The following is a 25,955-nucleotide window of genomic DNA, read 5'->3' as shown; positions in this document are numbered from 1 at the left end:
GTGGATATGTGCGCTATATAAATATACTATATTAATAATAATATAATAATATAGTTACAAGTGAGTACACAGAAGTTAGGTATATATACCAGGAGGGAGTAGTAGTAATAGTTGTACTGTATGCAATTTGCCTGAAAGATACAATCTTTGTACGAACAAATCTGTGGCGATTTTTTTTAACGCAAAATAATTATGTTTGCAAAATATTTTTCATATTTTAATTGGAAATGTAATATTCTACATCTCTGCGTAATTTCAGTAGGTAGATCCAGTGCTGCGTGATCACTTTTTTTTACTACGTTTACAGTACTGTTCAGCACTGTTATAAATGTGCGTCAGAAAAATGACTCGGCACGCAGAGGGTTAATTGATTTCTTGAACACGGAAGTTGAACGTACACGAAGCCGTATGGCTACAAGCTAGTGAACATTAACTGAGTAGTCGCGAAGAGCTATGACAGTGTCAACGGGAGATCAGGCTGGGATCATAATCTGTATCGTGATGGGTATGTACCATTCATTTGGAGATACTGGGAACAGACTAATCAATCACCGTTTCAGTCAAAACGGAGCCGACGATTTGTCCTATATATGTACTGTGCTCAGTAGGCGATTAGCAAAACGCACCAATGACTGACTGACTGACAGTCAAAGTTATCTGTCAGGTTAACAACACATATTAAAATCTACAGTAGCTACTCTCATAGCACCACATCATGCTCTGAAGGTGAGATTTGTGAACATGTAAACAAACAACTGATTTGCTACATGTCAAAATCAGAACAATGCTCCCCAACTTTTGCTTTTGTCTGAAATTTCCTCTTTGTTGACTAGAACTGGAAATATAATTTCTGGCAGGTGTCTAGACAAAAATTCCAAGCTGGATGATTTGTAAATCTATTAAGTTTCAAACTTATTTGATATAGCTAATTGAAACATGGTTAAAAGAGACAGATCTGAGTGATTTTAACAGATACTCAAAGGATGGTGGGGAAACTTTTGTTAAGTGGACCCAAGTTTTGGATAGTGGTATTTAATTTACTAGAAAAACTTCATAAGGTTTCACAGAAAGACCTGTTACATTCATGTGTATATATTCATCCAAAGTCATCAACCTGGTATGATAACCTTTTAAATCAATGTGAAAACAGTATATTACTGTTACAAGAAGGTATGTTGTATATTCCATCTAACTGTGAGGGCTTGAGTCTTATCATCGGGGGTAATTTTAACTCAAGAACTGATATGCTACCTTATTTTGTTGAAGTATAATCCTTGATTAAACCACTAGGGAAAGTTATGTCCATTGTTCTTGGAAGTGTTTTATTAGCAGAAACGAATAACTGCACTAGGACAATTATTTCTATTCAAAAACATTAAAATTGTACTCATTTTGATAATCTTCATCATGCCTAATACATTACACGTGTATTAAATAAGTATGCCCTCATGGTGTAAGCCGTTAATTACCCTCACTATGGTAGTTATTTAAAAATACTCTGCTTGGGCTATAGCCCTCGCAGAGTTTATTTAAACAACTACCTTGTAAGGGTGATTAACCTATACATATTTGAAATATGGGATTTCTGTGGATTCCACTATAATCTGTATTATGCTGTATTCTTGACATTCATGGTATGAATGGAAGATACATATCATGTGTTGGGGATTTTATAGGACATCAAGGTGCTAATGTGATTGATTATATAATATGTTCATCTGAGTTATTTGATTCTGTAGTAGTTTAGACATACACCTATGCTCTGAGTATTCACATTTTCCTCTCAAAATGGAATTACATACATTACAAGAACAGATTGAAAGTGGTCAAATTATTAAACTATAACTTTGGATGTAACTTATTATCAGGTAAAGTATTTATTTGCTTGAAATGGTAGCAGATACTGAACTCATTACCATAGATTTAATTAGCTTTATTACTAAAGCCTAATGTAAGGCAGCATCAGATATGATGAGAAACAAAGCATATCATCAGTGGTATGATAGTTGCAGTGAGTTATTAAAACAAATAAAGATGTTTGGTGTTTAAATATATTTAAAAGGAAACAAGACTTGGTTTCATTAAAGATTATCAGTGGACCCAGAATCAGTAGACTGACACATGTAGAATAAAGAATGCTGAATATATTTTAAGAATAAACAACAACACAAATTCTTGAGAAAAACATGAATAATTCAAAAGTATTTTGATCAACTCATAAAAAGCTCTACTTGTACATAGTGAGAATGATAGGAGTATTGAAAATTGGTCTTAACAAATTATCATCATTTTGTTTTAAATTTTGAAATGTGAGTAACTTTTTTCTATTTTAGAGACAAACGATATGAAACCTTTTTCCAGAGTTGTTCTGATGTTTTCATTACATTCTGCTTTGAAATAAATGTTGAATGTTTCATCATGAACCGATTTGGAGTTAGATTGCAATTGATTGGTATCATTTTGACCCAAACAGACTGTATAGTCTATGATCAACAATGATAGACTAACTGGCCATCTTCTTTTTAACATTAGCTTTATTCTTGTGATTATGGCATTATGTTTCAAGATAAAACAATATGTAAAATCAGATGCCAGAAAATTCAGTGTGAAACAAAGAAACAACGAAATGTTGTTATTTATAGCACAACCCCTTTCACAAACCACTTAGTTTTTAATATTGTTTTATCTGCTGTCATAACATAGGTGTCTCACAATAAAGACTGGCACATCAGATCTGATTCCTCATTTAACATATGACTTTATCTGCGGATCAGTCTGTCAATACATCTTTCCAGAATATTGTATATGTTGCTAAAATGCCACAGAAATCATGACCATTTGCTGGATAGCAAGAGCTGCCCTTGCCCAATGTACACAATGTTTGTGTATTTAACAAACTAACAAACAGTTTATTTCTTTTTACTGGCTGTGTTGTGAACATTTTTCCAGAAAGTGTATTTCAGTGCCTGCATCCTCAAGCATATCCAAACTAACATGGCTGAACAGCGGCGACAGATATGGCGCGAGATGCAGCACTTTCAAAATGCACATTTGTCTTTAAAGGTCACATGCAACATAACACACAACTTTGCAGATTCTGATACTTTTCGATATGGAATTACAGATACAAATCATCAAAACAGCAAATTCAACGTATAAAGTTGAAAAAAAAGCTCGATGAAACACCCACACACACACACACCCACACCCGAAATCGGAGTTCAAACAATACACTAAATTCACCCTGAATTTGGGGGGAAAAAGTGGTATCAACAGCGCTGGGCTGCGCTCATAGCGAATGCACAGTGAATAGATTTGCTCAGCTTGGAAGCAGGATGTCTGGTTCTTCTTACCTAGTCACTTTCTTAGTTCGATACTTAAAAGCAATGTCATTATTTAGCATTGACAGAATTTCTAACTGTGATAAAGATATGTCTTTGTCACAGACAAAACTCAATGTGTGTTTTATTGACACCTATGTGTCTGCCTGCCTGTCTGCTAATGATAATATGCAACTTCGATCACTGACCACATGCAATTTGAACTTAACACCAATCAGGCTATACACCATAAACAAAACACATTGATTTATGGCTCGTGCACTTGAGTTCTGTCTTTGTCACATTATGTAATTACACAGACAGGCAGGCGTGATACTTGTACACATGACAAGTTATGTCTGTTGATTGCAAAATGTTATAAACAAAAAATTGCATGTATTTACAACACCCAACATCTCTACATGTACACACACAATGAGCCGTGAGGGCATCGGAAAATGAACCAGCCAGTGAAAGTGTTCGTTACACTTGAGAGCACACCCACCCGCTCTAACTGGGTTCGGTATCCCGGGAGCTTCGTTTCAAGTACAAAATATTGCACTTTTGATTTGCGATTTTACGCTTATAATTTTGTTTATACGTTTTTTCATAATCGGCAAATTATATTATATGTCATGAATAAGTGATAATTGTGTTTTAATTATGTTTGATTTTTGGTTACATGTGACCTTTAAGTAAATGACCTTTGCCAACAAGAGGAATTGTTTGTTTCTCTTTTCAGCCAATGTGGCACTGATGCTCTTCTCAGTTTGAATCCTGTAGGTTCATTTTCAAGACAAAGGAACTATGCCCATACGTATGCAGCTGAAAGGAAATGTGTTTGATGTCATGGGGCTTTGTTATAGATATATAGCATTTGGGGATATTACACGAGTAGGTCATGTTTGTTTTTTAAACAGGTCACATACGTTCATTTCAGAGTTTCAGATAGGCATAAAGCAAAAAAAATAGAAAAACAAATCCATTAGTTAGATTACAATGAGCAATCAATTTGTCTTTTTTTTTACCAGCTAATCCTTTGAACAAAGTATGTTGTTTTTAGATATGCACTTCAGACCATGGTGTATTCTGTCTCCTTGTATAAACCAACATATATAAAAATCCTCTGTGCATGACAACAGTGAATTATATCAATCAACATATATCAGTTAATTCTTTCATCAACCTCTTGGTCTTTTATTGTTAAAAAGCCTTGGCATCGAAAAAAACATCTGAAGTTATATTAGATAACAATACATGCCTATGTATCAAGAATCTTTTCTTATGTAAAAGTGAGTGAGTTAAAATTTTACATCGCATCGGCAATATTACAGCCATATAGCGATGAAAACAAGGTAATCAATTTAAATAGCTGTCGACAAAGGACAGTAAAACAACTAGAATATCACAGATATAAATGTAAAACTAGTAATTAAATCTAAAACATTTTAACTATAGAGGACAATACAATATATAAATAGGCTATAGATCGCCAACAACTGAAGGTAGATCACCATACTAGGGCCCATGGGGACTTACAGTACCTTTGCTACCTGCATGGACCCTAGTTGGATTTACACCATCCCTTCAGCCGCTGGCGATTGTAGGAAATGTTTAGCCAACTTTAAAAGAACATAAATACTACGTTTTAAAAATCAGGTAAATTTAAATTTACTTTGAAAGTTTCGGGACTTACGTACCCTCTCAGGAGGACAATAATTTTACAGTACTTTAACCCCCTTTGAGGGTACAGCCACTCACAATCTAAGTTACTAATATATACTACCAACCTTTACAATATAGCTATTTACAAAATACGTTACTCAAAATTCATCAAATAAATCAATCAATCTTTTAAAAAAACAATAATTAAATGAAAATTAACATTTGTAAAAAGATCCTTCATTGTTTTTACATTGAAATATTTATCCCTTATGATGGAGAATTCAACACAGTCAAGCAGGACATGCTTGAATGTGGTTCTCTCATCACAAGGGATACAAAACGGAGGATCTTCACCTTTTACAGGTATTTATGAGTATAACGCATATGACCAATGCGACATCGTCGCATAATGACCTCCTCAAATCTGGACTGACAACCCAAGTAGGTGTAACCAATATAAGGTTTTATTTCATGTAATTTATTGATTCCTGCCTGGGTGTCCCACTTCTTCTGCATCACATCACGGATGTAGGTTCTAATGCTAGCTTTGCAATCAGAGTATGGAATAAGAAGTGGTGTCACAGATTTATTGAGTGCAGCCTTGGCAGCAAGATCGGCCAGTGTGTTCCCGGAAATGCCTACGTGGCAGGGTAACCAACAGAAGACGATGTCGTATTAGCCAGTAGCAAGATCATTATATAATTCAATAATTTCGAGTAAAAGAGGATGTTTGGAAGAAATTTTTTTAATAGCCTGAAGGCAAGAAAGAGAATCAGAAAAGATTATGTATCGTTTATATTTAGGGTGCTTATTGATATATCTTAAGGCTGTTAATATGGCGTCAGCTTCTGCTGTGAAAATAGAACTGTTATCAGGCAATCGAGAAGATACTGTTTTGGAGCCAATGACAGTGGCACAAGCTACTGCGCCACCATCTTTGGACCCATCGGTAAATAAGGATTTGTATGTGGTATATTTATTTCTTAATTGACTAAATTCTTGTTTATACTGTAATTCATTAGTTTCTGATTTTTTTAAATGTGGTTAATGTTAGGCCAACGTGTGGTCTAACCAATTGCCAAGGAGGAGAAGAAAGCAAACGGGAAGGAGATATGTTTTCTAGCTCAATGCCAGCAGCAGAAAGGCAAGGTTTGACTCTTAGTCACATAGGCGAAATGAGAGAAGACTTTTTAGTGTATAGATCCTCATAAAGAGGATTAAAAACACAGTTAAATGCAGGGTTTGACTCATTAGAATACAGTATTGTTACATACTGTAAGGATAATTTTATACGTCTTTGTGTAAGAGATGGCTCATCAGCCTCGACGTAGAGACTGTCAACAGGAGAGGTTCTAAAGGACCCAAGACAAAGTCTTAGATCTTGGTGGATAGAATCTAATAGTTTTAGGTTGCTCTTGCAGGCTCCACCATAAACGATGGAATCATAATCAAGTTTGGAATGGACCAGTGATCGATATAGATGTGATTCAGGTGTCATCATTGCTTTTGCAGACTCCACCATAAACGATGGAATCATAATCAAGTTTGGAACGGACCAGTGATCGATATAGATGTAGGAGGGTAGCTTGATCCCCTCCCCACTTAGAATTGGAAACGATTTTCAACAGGCATTCAGGCACCTTCAGGCATTTAGTTTTAAGGGATTTAATATGTGGTAGAAACGTTAAGTGTGAGTAAAAAATAATACCCAAGAACTGGGCCTCCTTCAGAACTTTGATGGGCGTGCCATTTAGAGATAGTTCAGGGTCTTTATGCGGTTTGTATTTACCACAGAAATGTATACAATTAGTTTTGGATTTAGAAAATTTAAAGCCGTTTTCATGACACCATTTATTTATTTATTTTGTTTAAACACAACTGCAGTTGCCATTCAACAGTATGCATATTTAAGTCGATTATTTATCATGCGTTCCATGGTTTTGCAAACGCAGCTAGTTAGTGAAATCGGCCTATAATTGGAAGGATCAGTATGATCACGTCCAGGTTTAGTTATGGGCACAATTATAGCATCATGCCACGACGAAGGAAAGTGTCCAGATTTCCAAATATCATTAAAAAATATGTAAGAGCGTCTCTAAACATGATTCTGGTAAATGCTTCAGGAGTTGATAATGTATGTTATCAGCTCCTGAAGCAGTATCATGAGCCTGGTCAAGAGCAGAATGAAGCTTGTGTTTCGAAAGGATTTCGTTGTAATCTTCCCCATTATCTGAATTGAAATTAATAGATTTCTTTTCTTGCTGTTTTTGATATTTTTGGAATGCAGGTACATAATTAGAAGAGGAAGAATGTTTGGCCATCGTCACCAAGTTTATTTGCAATATCTGATTTATTGGTTAATAATTGGTTCCCATCTTTTAGATGGTGAATGATAGATTTAGTGCCCTTACCTTTGATTTTCTGGATCATATTCCACACCTTTGATATCGGTGTGTGCGAATTAATTTTTGATACATAATTTCGCTAAGATTGGCGTTACTTTGCTTGAAAGTACGTCATGATTTGGCGTTTAAAATTTTAAATTTGTCCACATTGTGGACCATAGGATGGCGATGGAAATAGCCTTTTCAAAATTCCATCGTGATGATGGAGGAACATCAGATGGATTCACAGGTTTCAGTATTGTTGGGAAATGGTCACTTCCACAGAGGCCGTCGTGGACTGACCATTCGAATTCACTCTGTAGGATTGAGTCAGTAATAGACAAATCAAGAACTGAATATGTTCCTGTGCCAGGATGTAAATACGTAGTTGAGCCGTCATTATAAATGCATAAATCATTATTTGAAATGAAATCCTCCAGGAATTAACCTTTGGTGTTTGTATTAGTGCCACCCCAGAGCGGGTTATGGCCATTTAAATCATCCATGATTAAACAGGGTGTAGGTAGTTGATCATAAAGAGCTTGTATATCAGAAAGTTGAACAGCTGATGATCCATGTCCTCAAGGGAGCCAAACGTATTATAAAGTTTGACCTGGTTATTCGACCCCTTTGGGGCTCTGTTACTTTGATTTTTTTTGTTTTCATAGTTTGGTTTGGATTGATTTTTCACTGTTACTTTCACACTTTTGTCAGATAATTTAGATGGTTGCTTCTGAGATGAGGATGTGTCTTTCTCAGAAGGTGCCTTGGACTGGATGATGGTTTAGGAAGGCATGGTTTGTGCACTTGAAGTCACCGTTTGAGGTCTCGCTTGAATTTCAGCATCTACCAAGGTTGGAGCAGAAGTCCTAGCCCATGTATAGTCGGTTTGGCAACCTACTGAAGTATATGAAACATGTTTTGATGTAGAGGCCTGAACCGAAGCAGAAACAGTGGCAGCATAACTTGGACCTGAATGTTCTTGAGCAAGAACAATCTGTTTTGCTTCAAAGAATGACACGTTTCGCTCATGCTTCACTCGCGAAATTTTTGATTGCAACCCGCGCAGTTGACACAAACAGGTGTTTTGTCACAAAGGTTACTGTCTGCCCATGTTCCAGCACATCGATGACATGCAGCCATTTGTTTGCAAGACTTGGCCCTGTGACCATACTTCTGACAAGTATAACATCTTAAAGGATTTGGAATAAAAGTATCCACCCTCAAGTTGCAATAACCTGCTTTAAGTGATTGTGGGTGAACTGGCAGATAAAAAGTGAATAAATAGGTATTTGTTTTGAAGGTTTCATTATTCTTTTTTAGCCGTGAATCGTTTGACATGAGTTACTCCTTGAGAGTGCAATTCGGTAACGATTTCAATTTCGCTCATGTCTGATGTGCAACGTCCATTATCACGGACGATGCTTTTGCTGCTATTTAATGTCCTGTGAGGGGACACCTCCACAGGAACATTTGCTAAAGATGTTGTTTTCAGAAGAATGTTGGATTGTATTTGTTTCCTGCATTCGATTAGCAGGGAGCCAGATCGCAACTTTTTTATTTCTTTAACGTCTCTGGCCAAACCTTCGATGCCCTTCGCAACAGCAAAGGGATTCAATTTAACAGAGCCACCATTGGGGGCACACATAACTACAACACGAGGCCAATTGTCACGGTTGATGATATTTTCTTGAGCTTCATCCTCTGAAGACAACGAATCAGATGATTCGTGTGAGCGTTTTTTGAGTGGGGGTGCCATGGTTAAAGTATATATAATTCACCCTCCTAGCTTGCCACCCACCATGGAGTGTCAACAAGGGACGATGCCTTATGTCTGTGGGTCTCCAGCAGACGGCACCAAGGATACTAGGAGGGTATACTCAAGCAGAACATATCTTGAAAAGATAAATTCTACCAGATTGGCCCATAAGCCACCGCCTTCTGGGCATAAGACTCTAGGCAAATGAAATAGGTCATATGTCAAAATCAAGTAATGTATTATAGACAAAAAGCACCGAGACCTAAAGTCAATAAATACAGTTCAAAAGAGAATTTGTACAAATACAAAGAATGCACAGGGCTCGACATGACCAGCCGATTGATTGAATCGGGCCCATTCAACCACCCGTCTAGGTGAAGTAAGGGGCGAAGTGGTGTGTTGGGCAGAGGAACACTGTTCCATGAACCAGTGCCCTCAACCACAAGACTCCTGTCCTTCACCGACACAGGGGTGCAACCCACGGCAAACAGGGTGCCCAATTCGCCCTAAGGCCAGCAATGGGGTGCTGTGGACCAAATATACCTCCGGGTCCATACGGGGGGTTGAAGAGCGCATAGCGTTACCCAGCACCCACCACAAGGAGGTGGCTCTTCATGGGTGCCTCTTATGTAAAAAAAGGATTAAAAACAACAACAAACTATTATTTTCAGTTAACAGATAATGATTAAAGACTAAAAGTAATTAAGAAATGGGAAGAAGAGATCTTAATCAATATAAACTGGCTTAATATATTTATTAAACCAATCAAAACCACATTAGACCCCAAGCTAAGATGGATGCAATTCAGGCTGCTTCAGTTTTTTGATCAAAATGAATATTGTTAAAACCAATATATGTACTTTCTGTGGGGCAGAACCTGAATCATTACTTCATCTGTTCTGGAATTGTAGAGCAAGCAAAAACTTTAGGCAAAAATTCTCATATTGGCTGAAGCTGAACTGTGTACTCACAGGTACTTAATATCTTCACTGTGAGTTGATCCATATTTGGTGTTCTATAACCAGGATATTTAGAGTTGAAAACATTATATACATTTCATAAAGATTTAGGGAAATTTTGAAGTCAAGTTAAGAAGGGTCAATGCACTGGGAAAGTGCAATGACCAAGCTAACCAAATTCTTATTGATTCACTTTTCTTTGGGAATAACAATTTCTCTGAATTGACCTAAATGAGGAGGAAAGGTTCAATCTCGTGTCTCTGCACAATAAGGTGGATGGACATTCGGGATTTACATGGTCAGTTTGTCGATAAAGGGGCATGCATAGGATCTGAAATGATTTGATTAAGTATCTTCTGGCGCCTACCAGTCTGAAATATTAGTTAGATATTTGTTAGATATGTCAATGTTTGGTTGATGGATGGCTTAAAGCTAATTACCGGTAACAATGTCATTTTATGACTGGAAGAATTTGATGGTACCAAATAAAGTCTCGGAAAGGGACTAATGAAAGTAACTAATTATTAAGATGGGATACGAGTCATTTTTGTATGACGTTGGACATTATTTCGGGGGGAGGAGCCAAAATTGTCAGACATTCAATTTTGTCACAAGTCGAGGGAGCAGAGCGCAATTCTTGGCCCCACCGTTGACTAGCGAGGTTCTCTCTGTATATTGAGAGAATAGCTCAGATGAATTGATAGTATTAAGAGTTCTAACAGAAACCAACAAGTTCTTCCAGGAAGTTTGTGAACAAATGTTGTGTGTAATCCAGGAGAACTAGGTAGTTTCTGAGGACCTTTGTGCAAGAATTCATTCAAAAATAAACAGGACTTGAACACCATATTGGACTTGTATTTGACTATTCATATGAGCTACATCATCCCCGGAACAAGAGTAGATAGACAGATTGCCTAGGGAGAAGGGTATAACACCCTCAGGTAACACAAGACTCATGATGAAAGCAAGGAATTCCACATCTATTTTAAGCATGCCAAGGTTGTTGGACAGAATCTGAAATTTGAGGTTGACTTTGCTGATGGCAATATACTGCTGGACGGTACAGTGATGGAAGTAAACCAGGTGAAGTCCTTCACCAAGTATGCCCAGAGTCGGTCTTTTGTGGAGAAGCTTTCTGAGAAGCCATTGCATTGTGTGTACATGCAGTGTGTGGAACAGAATAGCAATCCCACCGACTCCTTCGCCTGGATGAAGTTAGCTGGTCTTAAATGTGAAACTGAGGGCTTCCTTTTTGCTATTCAGGACCAGTCATTTCCCACTCGTAATCGCCAAAATGTGATTCTTAAAGAAAAGAAAATATCAGTATGAAATGTCGACTATGTAATGAATGTACAGAGACTGTCCAACACCTTGTCAATGGATGCCCTTCCTTGTCACAAACAGCATATCTGAAACGACATGATGGCATGGCTCGATGCTTCTTTTTTTCTCCGCCATGTCTGTGGCTTTGACTCCGAGGTCCATCCATGGTATGACCCTGAACATGTCCAGGAAATGATGCTTTCAAACTTTTATGGAATAGGCCCATATACAGCCTCAGAAGAATTCCCGCCAACAAACCTGCTCTTATCCTTTTTGATAAAGCCAATGAATATATTTATATCATTGAATTTTCTGTCCCTTTTTGACAGCAATGTGATTAGCAAGATTCAGGAAATCATGACTAGTATGCGGACCTTGCCTCTGAAATGTCTCGCTTGCATCCCAAGTACACTGTCGTCAGGCTCCCCATTGTTCTTGGTGCCCTTGGTTTGGTACCTCCTGATCTCTTGGCGCAGATCAGGAGGGTGCCCGGGGTTCCCCACCAGGAGCACAGCCCTTCAGACACTCTGGGTAATGCAGAAGGCTGCTGTGTTGGGGAGCCTTCATATTCTCCAGAAAGTTCTTGGTGGGTTCGACCAGGCACTGTTTCCTGGGAGAAGTCCCATTCGCTGTCTGGGCTGCGTGTAGAGGGGGCGAGGGCCCTGAGCTGAAGATGCCAGGATCATCTTTAATCCGTAAAGCACAGCAATAGTTTATGTAGTGTAGTAGATTATGTTCGGGCGTTTCTGTGTCGTTGTAATGTGTACATTTGTCTGTTTTTTATTTTATTTTATGTAGTTTTGAATTTAATTTTGTGTCTTTGTAGGTTATCAAATTTTTTTTATAACCATTTGGAATTTTGATATGTTGACAGTAATTAGGTGGTGGGTATAGTTTTGCTTGATTAGCCCTTGGGAATTAGGCTGAATACAGAGGTAATGTTCACGTAGTTGTCATTTACAAATTTCTTATGGCAATAACTGTGTGAGCATGGCATTGTCTTATTGAAATGATATTCTGTTGGAGGAATTGTAGTACAACAGTTCACAAAACCTCATCAATGTCAATAACTTCTGAGCTGTGAGATTCCTATTAATAAAACCCAGATCAGATCCCTACAATTGCCTCCCCCAAATCCCCATCTCCACTTCCTGAATGCAACGATGTGTGTATGTTCACCATGCCTCCTATGGACCCATCACGTTTGATGAGCTGAAACTTGTTTTCTTCACTGAAGAGTATCCATTGCCAATTTCGCTGATGCCACTGACGAAAAGTCCTGCAACACAGAAATGTTGATGTTCAAGTTTCAGTGTCATGTCCTTGAATGACCAGGAGGCTAGAGTTGTCTGGACAATGTAATTCTGGTGATTGGATGACCAAGCCTGTTTGTGGTGGATGAAGTCACTAAAAAATGATTATTTTCCTCTGGGGTTGGGACCTTTTGTGTGTCTGCTGTTTGGCCAGTCTGGCAATAGTGCACTTCACACATCCGATATTTCATGCAATATCATAATGTGTTGCCCAAAGTCTTGGTCAAAAGGATGGTAGTGTAGAAATGTTTTTTATACTTGATTATCATATTGGTAGTTTTCTGTACACCTTGTAAGTTTTAGTGAATAAATAAATAGTGAAGTTCATTTGATAAAAGCATAACACATGGTTTTCTTCTCAGTTGTGTAAATCATAATATGTGTTGATGAGCATATGGTGGTGAATGCATATAGATAAAAATGTGGGTGGTGCTTCTTTTGCCCATGAGTTTACAACACTCTAAATGACTCACTAAATAATAAATAAAATACAAACAAACAATTACAAGAACTTAGATGTGAAATCCCCCGAGAACTAAGATGAGCACAGTTAACCATAAACTTCTTGGCATCAAACCTCCTCAAAACCCATAATCAAACCATCATAAGACCAAACTTCAAGCAATTTTAACCCCAATATTGCCATGCCTGATAAACATGTTTAAACACAACCTAAAACAAAACACCAACCCATCCAATTCACACTTGAACTAAAAGCCCCTCAGACTCAGCTCAGATTAGGAACACTATCCGTGTCCGTGAGACACTTTGCTGATTCAGCATTCCACCTGTTGCATTTGGGTTAAAATCTGTACATCAATCTCTGTGAAAAAAATGTGCTATATGTATCATGAACGTGCATCAGATATGCGATGTATTTATTAAAAATGCCACGTATTTACTTATGTGAATCATGTAAAAAAACTGTCAACTGAGTTTGTTGATGAGTGCTTCAAATATGGAAATAAATTGATAAAAAATATAAACTGTTGTCGTCTTCTCATTAGGTGTCCTCTCATCCGCATAATCCGGATTATGCTTTACTAACAACTCGTTCATCCTTCATTGTCCTCGTAATCCCTTATTATTGGCAAAATCAAACTAGTCTCAGCGCCCAGATATTTTTTTTCCACTCAACCGTAAAGTTTGGTCCAAGCAACTGAAACAAAAACATAAACAATCCACCTAAACTAATAAACCAAGTTAACTGTTTGGCAGAAAACATGCAGACCAAACAGCCAAAGCAGCAATGGTCACTAGAAATTTCAATCCGAAACACACTAAACAGCCTTGAACTTGTAGTCAAATTGTGGAAGGCTGGAGTCAATACCATGAGCAGATTGTGGACCAAACAAATTTGCAATAAGTACAATGTCTGATCTTTCATTTAGGTCACGCTGAAAACATTAGCACAGACTGAACAGCCCTTTTAAACAAGGCACTATATTCTATTTTCCTTCCAGGTCATGGTAAAAGGTGGGGTAACTGTGGTCTGAGGCCACCTCTTGTACAAATGGTATGCAGTTATACCCAGATTTACTTGAATTATTTGTGGACGATGTTGTTCTTTTCCTCTTATTCAGTAACTGGTCTTCAAGAAAAAATTGATATTTTCGAATGCTATTGTGACTCTTGGTCACTATTAGTTAACATACAAAAAACAAAGATAATAGTTTTTAAAAATGGTAGAAAACTTTCAAAAATGGAAACACTTGTCTATAAACGCTCCTTAACGCAAAATACTGCCTCATACAATTATTTACGTCTGTCATTCACAAGATGCCTTTTTTAGCAAGGATCTGTAGACAATCTAGCTTTTAAGATCAAGAAAATACTAATGTCTGTCCAAAGACGTCTCTTAAGCTTTGAATCTCTATCTAATGATATGTACTTTAAAGTATTTGATAATAAAATATTACCTATACATGTATTCATGTTAAGCCATGAAATATGAGGGCCTTGTCTATTTAGTTGTATAGAAAATGTATATTTTTTTGCATTAAAACGTTTTCTTGATGAAAGAAAATCAGTACCAACTAATTTTGTCTGAGGGGAATGAGGCAGATTTCCAATGTTTGTATAGTTAAGCATTCTATTTCTCATTGGTTAAAAGTTTTACCCATGCAATCATGTCGCATCGAAATCATATAAAATGCTACATACTGGTAACCTTGATTAAAATGCTAGTGAAACTAGAAACAAAAGTAACTGGGCTAATCTGTTAAAACTCACACTTAATAAATTAGGACTTGGTTCTGCATGGATTGAACAAGGGGTTGGAAACAAAGCCATATTCCTATCACTTGTACATCAGAGATGTAAAAACTGTTTCCAACATAACTAGAGCGCCTACTTAAAACTAAGTTTATGAGAACATCATTAGCCCAGTTCAATTGTTATTATGATTTTGTTTTACAAATTTCATGAATGTGAAAATAAAAATACTGTAGTGGTATTGTTGCTGAACATGAATATCACGTTCATTTGGTATGTGATATATTATTAAAGTTGGGGTGGTGGGGTAGCCTAGGGGTTAAAGTGTGCACTTGTCACACTGAAGACCCAGGTTTGATTTCCCACACGGATACTGAACCGTTTGTATTTTGTCAATGCCAACCAGACAGGAACCTATTATGTAACAAAGCTTTGGTCATTGACCATGCAGTACAGAAAAATAATACAGGAACAGGAAAAGGATTATATTCTCATAAATCATACAAAATGATATAGAGACCATACATATATTTTGATACAATGCAATACCCTGTGGTGTCTGAGTGGGAACAAATCCTGTCTCCTTTAACAATGAACTGTTATTGACAGGAAACATCTCACATATAAATATAAATGTATAACTAGAACAGGGATAGTACAATTTTCCTTAAACTGGACAGTTTCTGTATCAAAGGATGATAGTTAGATTTCATAGGGGAAATATATTTTGCAATCTGAGGGTTAGTACAAAAAATAGTAGGGAGTTACTCTCTCTTACATCATCAAGAGCTGTACACGATAAAATACGGAATTTGTTCCATTTAACATGATGGAACCAAATTTTACATATCTTTTTACGTCTATACTAGACCATCTGCCGGTTTCAACTGGTAATCAATGATTGCATGATTTGTCAACCAAATATGTTGTTTCAATGGGAGGCTGATTAAATAAGGTTCTAAGTTGCTTTTGCCATTAAATAAAAATTCCCAAGTATAAATATTCTCATACAACTTCAATTTCCTCATCAAAAAGATTAAAACTACATTTGTTTTTTAACATAGCCTTTTGGCAAGATTACAAGGTAGGTTTTTTCTAAGTTAACTTTAAGTTTCCACAATGTACAGTATGTTGAGAATTTGTCTAAACTTAATTGTAAATCTTCCGATAATAAAACTGTCATCTGCATACAATAGTGCTAATACAGGCCAAACTGTTACTCAATAAAACAATTTACAATACCAAGTCCATTCATATTATGTTCACATAAAAAGTTTCAAGGTCATTAATACAAAGAGCAAGTAAAAAAGGGATAAATGTTCTTCCTGTCTAATGCCAATATTACAGTGGGAGAGAGGCAAAGTAGAATTACCCTGCTTTACACAGGATTTAAATTGTTGATACATGTTGTAATTTATATGAAAACACTTGCTGATCATATTACATTTAAAGGTCACATGCAACGTAAAAGACAACTTTGCAGATTCTGATCCCTTTCGGTATGGACTTACCGAAACAAATCGTCAAAAATGCAAATTCAACTTATAAAGTTGAAAAATAACGCGATGAAAAAAACCGCGCGAAATCGGAGTTCAAACGTTTCACTAATTTTCCCCCGACTTTTCTGGGGTTTCAACAGCTGGGCTGCGCTCATAGCACGTGCGCAGTGAAATAGGTTCGCACAGCTTGGAAGCGGGTTGTCGGGTGAATACTCGGTGAAGGCTTTGGTGTGAGCTATTTTTCTAATGTTTTGTTGATATCTCACAGGCGCGAGCTTTTTATATGTTATGACAGTAAATTAACTGTTTATATCATTTCATTTGTCTATTTCACCACACTTTCTTCTTACCGAGTCACTTTCTCAGTTCGATACTTAAAAGCAATGTCATTATTTAGCGTTGTACAGAATTTCTAACTGTGATATAGATATGTCGTTGTCACAGACAAAACTCAACGTCTTGTTTTATTGACACCTGTGTATCTGCCTGCCTGTCTGACAATATTCAATACACAGCTGCTATCACTGACCACATGCAACTTGAACTTAACACCAATCAGGCTATACACCATAAACAAAATGCATTGATTTATGGCCCGAGTTCGGTCTCTGTCACATTATGTAATTACACAGACAGGCAGGTGTGATACTTGAACACATGACATGTTATGATGTCTGTTGATTGCAAAATGTTATACACAAAAAATGAGCATGTATTTACAAAACCCAACATCTCTATATATACACACACAATGACCCGTGAAGGCATCTGCAAATGAACCAGCCGTTACACTTGAGTGCACACCCACCCGCTCTGACTGGGTTCGGTATCCCGGCTGCTTCATTTCTTGGGAAGTAAACCGAAGTACACAATTTTGCACTTTTGATTTGCGATTGTATGCTTATAATTTTGTTTATATGTTTTTTCATTACCAGCAATGTATATTATATGTCATGAATAAGTGATAATTGTGTTTTAATTATGTTGATTTTTTGGTTGCATGTGACCTTTAATCATTTCAACTTATGAACCATTTCTCCAGATAGTTTCAAAGGCCAGACTAAAATCTATGAGGTGAGGTGAAATGTGACAATATTTCGCTCATAAGATGATGTGCATGTGTGTGCATGTTTGACTGCTTAGCTGGTTTTATAGTGCTAGCTCACTGCGATACCATGCCGCAGTTAAGCATGAATACCCCACTCACACACATTATACTGACTCCGAGACGACCAGTCCATTAATGCCGAGTGCCAGGCCGGGACCAACAAATACCAAATCTTAACGTCTTTTTGTATGACGTGGATGGGGATCAAACCCACGACCTTCCGCTCTACAGGTGGACGCTCTAACCACTACACCATGGAGGCAGTTGTAAAATCTATAAAAGCACAGCACAGTTTTTTTTAATGAAGACTTATTGAGATTGGTATCAATGGATTATGTGGAATTATATCCTGTTTTTAATAGTAGAAAAATACAAGGGTTTCAAGGTTTGGGTGTTATTTAGTGGGCTTAGGAGTTCTTATAGTGTTGGGTTGTTTTTGGTTTGTTGTTTAGTATACATATAAATAAGAGATTTCAGTAAATTAACATGAACAAAACACATATACAACTTAAGCAAACCATAATCTGAGAACAAAATCAAATGATTATAAAAAAAATCCTTCAAAAGTGGCAAATTAACAACCAAAATTCAAATTTTAATGTAAAAACATCTACTCCAAAAGTCACTTAAGAAGCTAAAAATAGACCATAAATATAAAACTATAGACAAGCGATAACAAAATTACAAACAGGTTTCAGAGAATTAACAAACATGTCCTGCTACACTGCACACACACTACAAGCAACACAGAATACATCACATCCCAATTGCGTAGATCAATGCTCATACTGTTTATCACTGGATTGTTTACATAACTGACTTTTGAGACAGTGAGGCAGCTGCAGTATCAAGAACAGAAAGCAACCATTTTACATGCAGCTGAACAAGGCTGAAGGCAAGAGCTGAAATTGGTTTTGGAGTCTCAATTACATGTATTAGAAGTGGTCTTATGCTTACTGTAAAAGGCAACTAACTGGATTGATTGGTCACCTCCCTGACTTGGTTGACAAATGTCATTGTATCAAAATTGTGTAGATCAATGCTCATGGTGTTGATCAGTTGATTTTCTGGTCCAAACTCGACTATAACAGACCGCTGCCATATAGCTGGAATATTGCTGAGTGAGGCGTAATACAACAAACAAACAAACTTTATCCTGCAAACTGAACTGGCCATAGTCTTGTTAAAACATTCAGTGGATATTTGTCTGTTTGATTCAACATGAGCAGGATGAATTGCAGTGGGATAAAACTAAAAATCGGGAATAGTCTATTGAATGCCAATACAGTACATGGCAGTCTATATTGTGTATCTGCTGTCTGTTAACGTTTTATACCTATCACTGGAAGAAAGTTTGTATGCAGATAGCATGTTGTTATGTGTCCATGTTGACACTTTAACCGAGGAAGGCACAATGGCCACAATACAACAAAAGAGACACTTCTTGTTTTACATTAACACTTGTTGACTGTTATGGCTGCCTTATTCACAGCTTCGAAACTTAAGCAAAATGTAATGTTTGGAATAATATTACATGTTGTTTAAAGGCTAGGTTGCACCTGAATTATTCTGCTATGGTTAGTTTTATTTGTGTGTCAGTATAAAGAGCTTGTCATTATTATCATGTACATTGGTATTATGAAATACCATGCAGACAGTCTTATTATGTTGTAACTGTTTTGGTTTTAGAGACTAATAGTGTATATTTAGTGTGGTCATGACTACAATTTGTTTGGTTTTTCCCTGATGTAATCATAATATTTTGCAGAATTGTTTCTAGTCAGGAAATGTGCAGCAGTATTTTGCATTTTGTGTACTAGTTTGGAATAATATCTTTATTTGACCAGTAGGTAAGTTCTCTGACTGTAGATACATCGTAGTAGTGGCTTAAGTCGCTGACATTTGATACAATAGATGCTCCCTGGCTGTTAAAAGTTTACTGCGAAGCGGCATGAGGACCCGATGGTCAAAAAGGAGTTTGTTGAGAGCAAATATATATTGAATGTTGAAGTATCCGAGACGGTCGAGATGCACTCTTCAGGTACAAATGTCACTCTTATAATATATCCATGTTTGTATGTGTATTATACTATTTTCAGAGTATTTTTGCAATTACAGGAATGTTCAATTATTTGGTCACGCAAAACTGTATCCTATTTTCGTGGTAATGGTGCTACTCTGATACATTGTGTTTTGTAACTATATAGCAGATTTCTGTTATAATGTCAGGATTTTAGAGTCAGTTTGTAGTTTTAGAATCAATATTAAGTCAACATGTTCAGTGTTAATTATGGAATTTACTATCTGTAGTTTTGCTAGACTTTTTCAAAGTTTCGTGAAACTTGGGAGCAGTCATTGCATGACAGTGTCATGTATTGTGAACTTATTGCTGTAGTTTCATTATAATGGGATATTCACAAATGTTGTTTCATGAAAATAAGTGCTAAATATAAGTTGCTACATTGTATCATTCTGTTATTTCAGAACCTGGAAGTAAACATCCTTGTTAGAGGAATATCTCGACCAGTGTTTTATGGTTCTTTCTATATGATTCCTACCATGTAAGAACCCAACTTTAAAAGATCTGTTAATCCAGAAATAGACAAATTCTTCTAAACACAGTTTTATTTAATGCAGGTATAGTATCAGGTGAGTAATGTTCGGTCCTGTATCATGAATGACACTCTATATAACTAGATATATGCTCTCCACATCGTTAGTTACTTCTCTCTACAGGTGTTGTATCAGGTGCACCCAGTGCCAGTCCAGTGTTGTCTGCAGTGTCTGACACAGCCAGGTTCAGCTGGGAGATTCCACAGGGAGGTCTGGAGACAGGCCGTATTTTCTTTGCTGTCAGTCCTGCTGGTACTGCTGCGTTCATAGTGTTTGAAGATGGGTCATTCGAGATAGTCCCCAGTTACAGCGACAGACTGGTGTACCAGGGGAACAGAGCAGACAGGAATGTCACGTTCACCCTCAGCAACATCCAGACATCAGATGCAGGGACATACACGTGTGGGAATGGAGCGACCACTGATGTGATACAGGACTGTGGACAGGAGCTTGTTGTCCTGGGTGAGTGGCTACTTGATCAGTTGTTATATGAATTAAGTTTATTCCTGTTTATATTTCACACACATATTCAGATGAAAAATATATAAGTATACCTCAACAGGAATTTCTTTCAATAAAAAAGCCTCCAGACTAATTTTATTGAAGTATAGCTATTTGTCCAGGACTTTAAACCATTAGCAACAAACACAGACAAATAACTTTAGGGTTAAGTGACTTTATAGGAACACATCCTCTTCAAAGTGACAGGGATACCTGGGGATCTTCAGTCATTGTGACTGTAGTGTTCTTCAGACTAATTTGTGTGACTAGTTCTGCAAGCTGCATTTTACTCTATGCTGTCCTTACATTTAGCAGTTTGATCTTCAATCTCAGTGCAATCAGCTCAGCAGATCATCTGTAACCAGGGATGATTAAAGTGACCACAACCCAATCTTAGGGGGTAAATACATGTACACTAAATTTGATGGAAGTAAAGTATACTTGGTGATGACCAAAGCACTTTTCTGAATCTTGCAAGAGTCACCTAATCTCCTGTAGAATTTTCACTGTTTCTAACCTCAATGAATGGTCAGTCCACAATGACCTTTGTGGGTTTTTAGTACCATTTCACAACTATCATTTCAAAAGTAAAACTAAACTCCTGGACCCAGTTGTATCAACGCGTAATTATGTAATCATCAATTAAACACTAATCATTGATTAAATTCTTAATGTTTGATTAGTTAATGAAGTGTTTATATACGGTTGTATAAACCCTTATTTAAACACCCATTAACTAAGTATGCCTCTAACAAAGGTCCCGTCATTAAACCATGATTAACTTAGGGGAATCCCCTAATTATTATCCATGATGCATTGCAGGTAAACACTCATCTATAGTCTGCAGGGCGGTGGGGTAGCCTAGTGGTTAAAGCGTTGGCTCGTCACGCCGAAGACCCGGGTTCGATTCCCCACATGGGCACAATGTGTTAAGCCCATTTCTGGTGTCCCCAGCCGTGATATTGCTGGAATATTGCTAAAAGCGGCGTAAAACTAAACTCAATCAATCAATCAGTCTGCATAATGGCTGCCATCAGAAATCGCAGTAAAACTTTGAAAGTTGTGAAATACAGGCCTAGTTGAAGATCATATCAGTGTGTTAAACAGCAAACTGACTAACTCCATTACTAATGACAAAAAGAAGCAGATATGGGACAAAATAATGTCTGAGCTCAATAGCATTGGGGTAAGTGATAGAACGTCCAAAGAAATCAATATAAAATGGAACAACATGTTTCAAAATGCAAATAAAAAGTGTTTTCAGACAGAATATGGTCTACTACACTAAGTGTGTCAATTTCTTATGTAAATATTATTCAAACAATCAAAAACTTTCAAAGAATATAGAATGTATACCCTATATCCACGTATGATATGATATTGAACAAAACTAAATGTAGATACTGAAGTCAGTTTCATGAAAAAGTATCTGAACTATAATGCATAAAATACATCATCATAATACTGACAGTGTAATCAGAAGGATAGGGGCGATTGTGTTTACTCTTGTTCAGCCGACCTTCACCTCAAAGAAATTGCCTAATATGTGCAACAAGGTTGACGTATGACATCACTACCGCTGACCGATTTCTTACAAAATGGCGACTTCGCTGACAAGGGTACACAGGATTTAGGGATGACTCTTCCCTTGATTCAGGGATCATTTGTACATAAATATGTGATGTAAGTAATCAGAATTATTCTGACTCTCTGTGTATAGTTATATGTTTTTATAGTTTTCATTGGATAAATAAGAGAAAAAGCCAGAAATGCTGAAAATTACCGTTGTCGTTCTGCGTTATTTTGCATCAGTCATGGCGTCACGCTGCACGGAAACCTTGATAAATTCTTATGAATTATCAAATCTTTGCATTGTATCTGTTTTTAATTTCCTATTTAATAATAATAATAGTGAATTTATATAGCGCATTAATCCATGCTCAATGCATGCTCTAAGCGCACAAATGTTATTATGAGTCATTCTAGAAAAGCACTATTAAATAAGTAGGTCTTTAGCTCAGATTGGAAGGAGGCAAGAGATGAAGACTGTCTGAGATTGACTGGGAGATCGTTCCATTCCTTTGCTGCACTGAAAGCAAAGGAACGTTGTCCATAGTTCACAGATTTGACAGATGGAACTTGCAACAGGAGCTTGTTTTCTGACCGCAGTGATCGAGCTGGTTTGTACTCTGTGATCAAATCACACAGATATTGTGGAGCATCTTCAGACAGGCATCGATACACATGACACAAGATCTTATAGCTGATTCTCTGTTGGATGGGCAGCCAGTGTAGGTCATGTAAGATGGGGGTGATATGGTCGTACTTCCTGCAGCTGGAGACTACCGTATCCGAGCAGCTGTATTCTGGATGTGCTGTAGTTTGTTGGTAACAGACTTGGGTGCACCGGCAAGGAGGCTGTTACAGTAATCAATCCTAGATGTTACCAGGGTGAGAATCAGGATGATAAGAGGTTCTTGGGTCAGGTACTTTCTGATGTTGCTGATATTCCTCAGCTGGAAAGAGCAAACTCGGGAGATGTGGCTGACATGTTGCTTCATGGACAGTTCTGAGTCCAAAACAACACCCAAGTTCTTCACAGAACGAGTGACATCAATACTTGAGCTTCCGATCTGAACTACGGTGAGACCTCACTGGGTACATCTTGCAGATGGGCCTATTAGCATGCACTCTGTCTTGTCATCGTTAAGCTTGAGTTTATTGATGTTCATCCATTTCTTGGCACGATACCCTTTCCATGCATATTCTAAAGATATTGAGCCATTGCAAGCAAAGAATGGACGGCTGGGTGTCGGACAATTCCAGAAAATGCTACGAAGTGTAAAATTGGATTTTATCTTTGTTTACATTTCAAACAAGTGCAATCTTTCGAGTACAATGTTTGTTTTCACCCCAATATCTTTCGTTTCAATTCATCTAGGCAGTTGGTATTGGTGACAAAGACCATTTGTAATTTCATTCCAAAATTTATAGGGAATTCAGTGGTGTATTTCTCGCAGCTGAATATGAAATATACGTGATGTAATTGGTGTCTCAATACCGCCTTCGCGAAACGTGATTTTGTAAACAGTATCCAATATATGGAAAACGACTTCATCGCGCTTGTGTAAGTGTATTTTCAAAACATCCCAACCGATTCTAGGTTCATCGGCAACGCTTTCAGAATTATCATTAGTGATTTTATGAAAACTGATATCAGTGATCATTACTATGCTATTTTTGAAATTCTATATTCCCAGTATTTGTCAAATTTTCACATTTCAAAACTTACAGCAAATAACTCTGTGAATCGCGATTACATATTGTGTAAAAATGGCTACCTGCTCGAATTTCTATCTATTTTGAAAGATTATTTTAAGCACTTTAGTTTTGTCTGATTTAATAGTGGATGGTATCAAGAAACAGGGAATTTCCTGCAGAATTCAAAACTGTGAAGTAAATTTGTATATAAATATGTGATATATTTAGAATTTTATTGAACTTCAAAGTGAGGGTTAAAGAGGAAGGACATATATGTCCCTGTGGCACCCGGTGGGGGTTAATTAATCCGTTCACGAAAATGTTTCTCTTTTCTCCGACGTCCAAGTTGATGGAACATTATGTCGTCTGCCATGTTGATACAGCTAATGACGAGTTAATGATACCCCTAATCATAGTTTAATTAACAATTAAAGCTTTATTAAAGTTTGATACAACCGGGTCCTGAGCATCTTTGTTTAAGATTTGGCACAGGGATGAAAGGGAGAGGCTCCAAATATGGTGTTCTGGTGAGACATTCTTAACTGATAAATCTGATATGGGAAATATGCTAGGAGAAACCTTTGCTAAACATTCTTCCTCATCAATTTATACACAAAAAGTTGAAAAATATACCTGATTGTTTCTTAGAAACACTGTTTATTAGGTTTTATCATTTCCGGACAACAGGAAATTTCCTTTCATCAAGGCGAAATGCTCACACTTTCAATTATGGATAAATATCACTTACTAGCTGTGTTTTTAAGACAATGGAAAGAATGGTCAATAACAGATTAACATGGTACTTAGAAGCTAATAAACCGACCATTTGGTTAGATTGGAGACGCTTGATAAGACACTGTATCATGATAATTTTTACAAATCCTCCACCTCCATTACATCATTGCCGACATTGCCTTCAATTCTTTTAGGCTGCATTCACACTAAGAACTGAACTTTAAGATTTTCAACAGAATTTTTTTCACTTTCATTACAGGTCATTAGATTCTAGAAATAAAAAGGTCTTTCCTCTTTGTGGTACGGTCAGCATCCTCCATATAGCTATTCCCCTCTGTCATGTGGTTGAGTAGTTTGTTCTCAGGTAATAGAAGTACATGTAGTATATTTTGGTTGTACATGTCATTACTTATTGGGATTCAGTGTTTATGGTGAGTTTTCCTGTCTACTCCTCTTTATCCATGTTAGTAGCATAGTACCTGGACATCCTCGTGCATTCTGTAGAAAATGCAGAGATGTCATCAATACAAAGGACACATACTCCTGTTAGGGGACCTCTGTTGTTCTTCTCTGACAACTGGACACCTATTATGTCCGATCAGTGAATTGTGGACATTGTTTCACACTGGTGCAATAGTCTATGCACTTCAGGGCTGGAAGGAACATCCACTCAATTCCTCTGACCCCAGTGAGAACACCACAGTGTCAGAAACCTTCACTGATGATGGAAATCTCTGGGTTAATTGCCTTGAAAGTGAAATATATTCATGTGAACTTAAAGGGGAAATCATGTTTTTTTCATGGAATTTTTTAATCAGTTGATATCAATGTTTGAAAACATACACTTCATTTTTCTTACAGTGAAAGTAGTCCAGTTTAGGCAGTATGAGCGTTTTGTATATGTTGATAAGTGTGTGTTTGTCGGCACCCCAGTTTGTGCCGCTGATGGCTCTCATTAAGTTGAGATCTTTTTGACAAGAATTGACCAGGTTGTGAATGTGGGGTGTCCATGTCATATGTTGGTCAAACGTTATTCCTAGGAATTTTGCTTCCTTTTTTAATTCAATTTTTTGGTTATTTAGGTGCAGTTTGGGTGTAAAATTTTGCATTCGTTGTGTTTTGAAGAGTATGCCCACGTTTTTTTTAACGTTAATGAGAAACCCCCACTGTTGGGCATTTTGTAGAGACTTGTTTGATAGAAGTGGAGGAAGTCCAGAAAGAAATATCGTCGGCAAATTTTGCTTTTGAAATTTCAGGCCATTTATCTGGGAATATGTCGTTGATCATGAAATTAAAAAGTG

The 25,955-nt window shown here is 37.1% G+C and overlaps 1 protein-coding gene across 1 annotated transcript in view; it reads left to right on the top strand.

The window, feature by feature from the left end:
- The first annotated feature begins 364 nt into the window (after positions 1–364).
- Positions 365–25,955, top strand: part of LOC124280759 — a 72,061-nt gene continuing 46,470 nt past the window's right edge. Inside the window, exons 1-2 of the mRNA XM_046716740.1 lie at positions 365–505; positions 20,281–20,619. Coding sequence (XP_046572696.1) covers positions 454–505; positions 20,281–20,619 — 391 coding nt within the window. The 5' untranslated portion in view covers positions 365–453. The remainder of the gene's footprint in view (positions 506–20,280; positions 20,620–25,955) is intronic.

Source organism: Haliotis rubra, unplaced genomic scaffold, assembly GCF_003918875.1.
Source record: "Haliotis rubra isolate DU_JTF1 unplaced genomic scaffold, ASM391887v1 Scf1078, whole genome shotgun sequence".
In the NCBI taxonomy this organism is placed as follows: Eukaryota; Metazoa; Mollusca; class Gastropoda; order Lepetellida; family Haliotidae; genus Haliotis; species Haliotis rubra.
The sequence above is the reverse complement of the archived record's forward strand: the minus strand, read 5'-3'. Positions and strand labels throughout refer to the sequence as shown.